At 61.5% G+C, this 8156-nt stretch overlaps 1 protein-coding gene across 1 annotated transcript in view; it reads right to left on the minus strand.

Annotated features, from left to right (window-relative positions):
- The window catches only part of EPPK1 (epiplakin 1), a 9051-nt gene extending 3930 nt beyond the window's left edge, over positions 1-5121 (minus strand). The window contains exons 1-2 of the mRNA XM_023741616.1: positions 2983-5121; positions 4-2903 (exon numbers count right to left, since the gene is read on the minus strand). Coding sequence (XP_023597384.1) covers positions 4-2903; positions 2983-5121 — 5039 coding nt within the window. The remainder of the gene's footprint in view (positions 1-3; positions 2904-2982) is intronic.
- Positions 5122-8156: the final 3035 nt, after the last annotated feature.

Below are 8156 nucleotides of genomic sequence, written 5' to 3' on the forward strand. Positions count from 1 at the left end.
ATGAGGTCCTTCTGCAGGGCCTGGAAGAGGGAGATCTGCTCGCCCGTGTAGGGGTCGGTGTAGCCGGTGACGGCGCGCTCGGCCGACAGCAGCTTGTGGTAGGTTTCCGTGCCGAACATCCCTGCCGAATACGCCTCCTCCACTGTCATCCTCCGGTTCTCCACAGGGTCGATGATGAAGCCAGTGGCGGCCTGGGCCTCCAGCAGCACCAGGGCGGTGCCGGGCCGCAGGATGTGCCGGCGCAGGGCCTCAGGGATGCTCATGGTCTCCCCCGTGGCCTGGATGCGCACGCCAGCGATGAAATTACCTCCCTCCAGGAAGTGCCGCACGCTGGCCATCTGTGTCACCTCCCGCACCGTCTTCTTCCCCCGGGTCAGCTCATCCAGCGTCTTCTTGTCGATCAACTGGGACCGGAACAGGTCGCTGGCCAGCACCTGCTTCCGGAGTCCCTGGAAGGCGGCCTGAGAGGGCTGTGTCTCTGCCTCCTTGACAAGTGCGGTGACGGTGTGGACCACCTCGCACAGTGCTGCGGCCCGCCCGGACCGGCAGAGCGCTGCCAACTCCCTGCGCCGCTCAGCGTCAACGTATTCGGAGCGCAGCAGGTCCCACAGTGACACGGCCCGCCCCTTGAACCTGCCTGCGCCCACTGGCACCTTCATGGCGCGCAGGGCCACCGCCGTGTGCTCGTCCACGTCGAGTGTGGCGTCCTGGGAGAGTGGCAGCAGCCACAGGCCGGTGGCAGTGTCCTGGATGCACCGCGCTCTGAGCTCCTGGTACGTCACCTTGTCCCGGGCGCTGGGGTCGAAGAAGAACCTCACATCCTCGTTGGTTGAGCTCAGCGCCTGGCCCGTGGCCTCGTCCAGTAGCCCAAGCCTGCAGGCCACGGGCAGCGGCAGGTGCACTTGGTGGATGGGGTCCATGGCGCCCCCCGTGACCAGCTGCGCCTGCAGTAGGGGGAGGCCCTCAGACCGGGGCACGAGCCCCTGCTCCATGGCCTGCCACAGCGAAAGGGCACGGCCCGAGCAGGGGTCCGGGAACCCGGCCACGGCCTTCTCGGTCAGCCGGAGCTGCTCGCTCAGCTCCCCACTCACCAGGCCAGCCTTGACCGCGTCTTCCACCGACAGCCGTTGGTTGGTCATGGGGTCGACCAGGGCATTGCAAGCCATCTGGGCCTCCAGCAGTCTCTGCCCCAGACCCACAGGCAGGAGGCCATCCTGCACAGCCCGGTAAATGCTGGCCTTTGCCCCTGAGGGCTGCAGCAGAACGCCAGCCACACAGCCGGTGCCCCACAGGCAGGCCCTCACCAAGGGCTGTGCAGCCACCTCGTCGGGTGACTGCTGGCCTTGGACCAGTGCCTCCAGGGTGTCCTGGGAGATGATGCCAGCGTCCAGAAGCCACACGGCGGGAACCTCGCCCCGTGGCCCAGGCACCGAGACCTGAGCGCGCACCCGCAGCTCCGCTCTCTGCCGCCAGCTCTGCAGGGCTGCGCGCAGCTGCTCCTTCGAGAGCCGGCCCACCCGGAAGTCCTCCAGGAAGTTCCAGCGCTGCTCGTCGGTGAAGTGGCAGGAGCTGAGCAGGTCCCAGAGTGACGTGCCGTCCTCAGCCCCCCATGCGGCCTGCAGGGCGTCCCGGACCTGCTCGTCTGTAGGCACGGTGGGGGCACTGTCCGGCAGCGGCAGGAGGAGCAGGCCAGAGGCCTCGTCGCGGGGACAGCGCTCAAGGAGCTGGGCATAGCTGGTGTGGCCCTGACTGTCCGGGCTGGGGAAGGTCTGGGGGGCGCCGCTCAGCACCTTCTCCATCTCCTGGTCGATGCAGCCGCGCTTGGCGGCCACAGGCATGGGGAGGTGGTGGTGGCCAGCAGGGTCGACCACCCCTCCCGTGGCCACCTGGGCCTCCAGGAGGCGGGTAGCCTGCTCCACAGGGATCAGTCCCTTCTTCATGGCCTGGAACGTGGACACTCTCTTCCCGGAGAAGGGGTCTCTGAAGCCTGTGACGGCATCCTCGGCCCGCCGCAGCTGGCCGTACAGCTCGGGCCCCACCAGCCCCCTGCGCACGGCCTCGTCCACCGTCAGGACCTCCTGGCTGTGGGGGTCCAGCAGGGCCCCAGTGGCCACCTGGGCCTCCAGCAGGGCCAAGCCCATGCCCGGGCCCAGTAGCTTCTGCTGCATGGCCTGGTAGAGGCTGAGGCGCCGGTTGGAAGGGTGCAGCCGCACTCCAGCCAGGGCGCCGGATCCACGCAGGCACCTGCGCACAGCGTCCACCTGGAGCAGCGCCTCGGGGCTCACGGCCCCCGCCAGCACACGGTCCAGAAGTTTCTCGTCGATGACGCCAGCCTCCAGGAGTTCGTAGGCCCGGACACGGCCGCGCAGCGTGGGCAGCGTGACGTCCGCCCACCGCCGCGACTCCATCTGCAGCAGGTGTGTGACCTGCTCCAGGGTCACCTTTCGCAGCCGGAACTGCTGGAGCAGCTGCCGCCGCCAGTCCTCACGGACATACTCCGAGTTGACGAGCTCCCACAGGGTCACCCTCCGTCCCCGGAACCGCCCGTACCGCACCGACAGTAGCTGGCCCTGGAAGGCCTGCCGCGTGGCACCGTCCACCAGCTGGGGCTGCGCACTGCTAAGCGGCAGGAGGCGGAGCCCGGTGTCGGGGTCCCGCACGCAGCGCCCCAGCAGCTGCAGGTAGGTGAGGTTCTCGTGTGTGTTGGGGTCGAAGAAGCCCTTGGTGTCGTCGCTGGGGTCCGACAAGACCAGGTTCAGTGCCCGGTCGAAGTAGCCGCGCTGGTAGGCCACCTCCACGGGCAAGCGGTGGCTGTGCACGGGGTCGATGATGCCGCCCGTGGCGATCTGGGCCTCCAGCAGGCGGACGCCGTGGTCCCGCACGATGAGGTCCTTCTGCAGGGCCTGGAAGAGGGAGATCTGCTCGCCCGTGTACCAGCAGGCGCACGCCGTGGTCCCGCACGATGAGGTCCTTCTGCAGGGCCTGGAAGAGGGAGATCTGCTCGCCCGTGTAGGGGTCGGTGTAGCCGGTGACGGCGCGCTCGGCCGACAGCAGCTTCGCGTACATGTCCGGCCCGATGACCCCGGCCTTCAGTGCCTGCTCCACAGAGTACCTCTTGTTCTCCTTTGGGTCGATGATGAAGCCGGTGGCGGCCTGGGCCTCCAGCAGCACTAGGGCGGTGCCGGGCCGCAGCAGCCCCTTGCTGCGGGCCTCGTAGATGCTGAGCCGCTCCTGGGAGCTGGGCAGCAGCAGGCCGGCGATGCTCCCCGTGCCCTGCAGGTAGCGTTGCACGGAGTCCAGGCGGCCCACGTCGCCCACCGTGGCCTGCCCACGCTCCAGCTGCTCATACACATCCCGGTCGATGATCTTGGACTCCAGCAGCTGTCCCGGCGTCACAGCGTCCCTCAGCCCCGAGAAGGTGACCTTGGCTGTGGCTGCAGCCCTCTCACTGGTGGCCTTCAGCTGGGCGGCCAGCGCCTCCACCGATAGGGCCCCCTCCTTGTGCTGCCGGGCCAGCGTGGCTCTCTGCCCTGCCGGGACCACCTCAGAGAAGAGCAGCTCCCAGAGGGACACAGGCCGGCCCTGGAACTTTCCCACAGAGACAGTGACTGTGGCTGTGCTCAAGGCCTGCCGGGTACTGTGCTCAATGAATGGGGGCCCCTGGGGCTTGTCCCCGCGGGCACCCCCCGTGACAGGCAGGAAGGCGAGGCCTGTCTCCGGGTCAGTGACGCAGCGGGCTAGCAGCTGCCCGTAGCTGAGGCTCTCCTGGGTGCCGGGGTCTGAGAAGCCTGCAGTCTGTGACAGGCACTGCCGGGTCTCCTCGTCCAGGCAACCAAAGCGTAGGGCAGCCTCCAGGGGCAGCCGGAGCCTGCGGGCCGGGCACACCAGGCCCCCCGTGGCCAGCTGGGCGTCCAGCAGCCGCAGTGCCAGCAGCTTGTCCACCAGCCCCTTATGCATGGCCTGGAACAGGGGGATTCTTGAGCAACTGAAGGGGTCATGGAAACCTGTCACTGCCTGTTCTGCCACCAGCAGCTGCCCGTGGAGCTCAGGCCCAAGCAGGCCGGCCTGGACCGCCTCATCCACCCACAGCTGCCGGCCAGTGGCTGGGTCCACCAGGGTGCGGGTGGCGGCCTGGGCCTCCAGGAGTGGGAGCACGGCGCCCAGTGGGAGCAGGTGCTCGGCAGCGGCCTGGCCCAGGCTCCTTTTGCGGCCAGCGGGCAGCAGGACCACCCCTGCCACACCACCTGTGCCCTGCAGGTAGCGCCGCACGTCAGCACGGGCACTCACATCCGTCACGGCCAGCTGGCCCTCCCGCAGGCTGCGGGCCGTCTCCTCGTCCAGGACCCCTGCCTCCAGCAGCTCAGCTGTGCTCACGGCCCCGCTCAGGGTGCGGAAGGTGGTCTTCAGGGGCAGCAGAGCCAGCCCCATGCCGGAGGCCTCCACGCACCTGCCCAGCAGCTCACGGTAAGGCAGCCGCTCCAGCGTGTTGGGGTCGCAGAAGCCAGCAGCTTCTGACCCGGGCTCACACTCCTCCAGGCTGCGCCACGTCTCCTGGTCCAGGAGGCCCTGCTGGCAGGCGGGCTCTGGGGCCACGCGCACACCCTGGACGGGGTCCACCAGGCCCCCGGTGGCCAGCTGCGCCTCCAGCCAGCTCCTCCCCAGCGCCCTGTCCACGACCTCCTTCCCAATGGCCTGGAAGAGAGGCAGCTTCGCGCCCCCGTAGGGGTCCGGGTACCCGGTGACTGCACGCTCAGCGGCCAGCAGCTTCTCCTTCAGCTCCAGCCCCACCAGCCCTTGGCGAAGGGCCTCAGACACAAGGAGAAGCTGGCCCTGGGCAGGGTCCACGAGACCCCCAGTGGCGGCCTGGGCCTCCAGCAGAGCCAGCCCGAGCCCCGAGGGCAGCAGGCCCTGCTTCATGGCCACATAGAGACTCAGGGTCTGGCCAGAGGCCTCCACACACACCCCAGCGATGCTCCTGGCCTTGGTGGGCAGGACGGCCTCAGCCTGGGGCACAGAAGAGGTGCCAGTTCCTGGAATGGCCTTTCCAGTCTTGGGGACTCTGGACGCCTCAGTGTCGTTGGTGACTAAGATATCGAGAGGAGGAGTAGTGTGGCCGTTCATAGTGCCCGACTGGTTTGCAGAATTCATCAGAAGTCCACTCCCTGGAGGAAGTGAAAAGACTCAGTTAGGGACCCTGCAGTGGCCCCGGAGGGCTGCAGCCAGTGGTCGGGGAAGACACGGCCGGGAGCTCTACTCCTGACATTTCCAAACTGCTCTCAGCCCAGGCAGGGGTTGTGTAGATAAACATGACCTGGACCTGCCTCCCAGACCTGGGGCCAGGGCCTCTCCCCACAGACCCCTGCCCGTTTTGGGCTGGCACACCCCTCCTCCCATCTCTACAGCCTGAACCCAGAGGCACCTTGGAACCTCTCTGTCCCTTCTCCTCAGCTGGCCCCACAAGGTGCGCTTCTCTGCACAGCTCCACCATCGATTTCATCCCATCCTTTGCACACGCCACCTTGGTCTGGCCCCACAGCTCACAGGCATCTGCAGCGTTGCCTCACAGCCTGCCTTCCCCCACTACTGCATGCTCAAGGCCGACATCCACACCTCGTGGAGCACAAGCCCACCCTGCCCCCAACAACCATGCCACACCTGGAACGTGCCTGAGCTTGCTTGGAAACTAGAAGGAATAAAGGAGTCACGGGTTCTAAGCAAGCTCTAGATCCAGCAGGGCAAAGTCCATTAGGTTTCAGGCCTGGGAATAATCCTCTTGTCTGCCCTCAGGGCCCATGTTTTCACCACCCTCTGCATAGCCACTGCTTTTTGTAGAATTTTGAAAGTCTGATAGTCTTCTCTCATTTCATTCTGTCTCTGTTCCTTTCAGTCCAACCTGGAGGAGTTTCTGCTGATAAACATTCTCAGAAACCTTGTGTGTCTCCTGTGTATGTCATGGGGATCCATGCTATTGGACAAGAGGCTCCTCCACAGGTCGACCCTGGATAACCCATCTCTTTTCCTGGCTTCTGCCGAGATGACTGGGGGATCCAGGAGTCACATGCTTAAGCTCTTCAGGAAAAGGTTGTCCAGGCACACCCGTGGCTCTCTGTCCAGTGCACACTAGCTGGATGGACTAGAATGTCCGAAATCATCAAGTGCTGGGTCCTTTTTGCTTAACAGTCCTCCCTCAATGTATCTCTTTCCTCTTGCATTTTACTGTATAAGCAGCATGAAGAAACGAGGCTGCACCTTCATTTTACTTGGAAATCTCAGCTCAATATCAAGTTCATCACTTGTAAGTTCTATTTTCACTCAACTGTAGAACATATTTCAGCCAAGTTTTCTGATATTTTATAACAAGGACCTAACACCACAATGGGGAAGCAGAATCAAGATCAACAGCCCAAGGCTGATTCCTATGAGGCAGAGGTCAGACATGCCTCCTCTCTCCACCATCTTTACCAATTCCGACATCAATCATCCCTCCCATAGCACTCTCTACTTTGCTGGGTTTGATAATTCATTGCAATGGCCACACAGAACCCACAAGTCATATTCAGGATTATGGAGTTTATTAGGGAAGTAACAGGTTACAATGCAGGTTCAGGAATGCTCAGGATACAGTTTCTTCCATCAGTACAGCCTCTTTTCAGCTGTGCCTGCAGGCAGGCCTCTCTCTGACCCTTGGCCTCTACCCTGCTCAGGCAAGTGTTAGAAAGCTCTTCTAGCTCTGCTGATAAGTGCCCAGAGGCACCCCACTCCGCCAGTAAGCCTCCACCTGAAGGCACTCAGCTCTAGCTCTGTGGGTCGGCAAACAGCTCCACCAAGTGCCCAGAGACATCCTACTCCTCCAGCAAGGCTTCTGCCCAGAGGCACTCAGCTTTCTCACTCTGTAGCCCGGGAAGCCCACTGCGCCATCTCCTGCCAGTCTCTGTCTCTTGCCGCTGTTTCTCTGCCACTGCTTCTCACCGTCTTTAGTGTAACAGCTCTCTCTCTCTCTCTCTCTAGGTCTCCTGGTTTCAGGAGCTTCTCAGCACAGCAGTCCCAGGTCCAAAGGATGCGCTCTGTTCTTGGCTCTTATTCCTTAGTGGTGATAAGATCCTCTCTCTGCTCTGAAACTGGCTCTCCTTTAAACCTAGTGGGATAGCAAAACTGACCAATCCCCTCGGTGGGCCACAACTACCTTGTCTGCACAGTCCTACCCAATCACTTGGGTGGGAATTACAAGACCGTGGTGATAAAAGCCACACAAAAGCCATCCATCACATTGCACCTTCAGTTACTGGTAATGTGCTCCTCATTTCTATCTGAGACGTTACCAGAAATGCCTGTAACTTCCATATTTGCACCAACAGTCTCTTCAAGGCAATCTAGGCCTTTTCTATCATGTGGCTCAACATTCTTGAGGCCTCTACCCATTACTCAATCCCAATGCCACTTCCACATTTTTAAGTATTTGTCACCAAGGCACCCCACTCCCAGTACCAAAGTCATATTAGTTTCTTAAGGCTGCTGTAACAAATTACCACAAATTGGGTGACTATAAATAACAGAAATTTATTCGCTTGTAGTTCTAGAGGCCAGAAATCTGAAATCAAGGTGTTGGTAGGGTTGGTTACACTCGGAAGCTCTGAGGGAGAATCCATGTCGTGCCTCTCTCCCAGCTTCTGGCGGTTGTTGGCAATCCTTGGCTTGCAGATGCATCCCTCCAATCTTTGCATCCCTCTTCACATGGCTTTCTCTGGCTGTGTACAAATCACCCTTTCCTTTCTCTTATAAAGACAACAGTCATTCAATTTTGGGCCCAACTTAAACCCAGGGGGGTCCCTGGGTAGTGCTAACAGTTAATGCGCTCAGCTGCTAACTGAAAGGTTAAAGGTTTGAAGTCCACCTAGAGGCACTTCAAAAGAAAGCCTTGGTGATCTCCTTCCAAAAAATCAGCCGTTGAACACCCTGTGGAGCACAGTTCTACTCGGACACACATGCAGTCACCATGAGTTTGAATCAACTAATGGCAACTGGACTGGGCTAAATCCAGGAAGATTTAATCTTGAGATCCTTAACTAATTACATCTGCAAAGACTCTATTCCCAAATAAGCTCACGTTTGGAAATGGGGACCAGATGGACATGAATTTCGGGGGACACTATTCAACC

The sequence above is a fragment of the Trichechus manatus genome, unplaced genomic scaffold, assembly GCF_000243295.1.
Source record: "Trichechus manatus latirostris isolate Lorelei unplaced genomic scaffold, TriManLat1.0 scaffold00185, whole genome shotgun sequence".
NCBI lineage: Eukaryota > Metazoa > Chordata > Mammalia > Sirenia > Trichechidae > Trichechus > Trichechus manatus.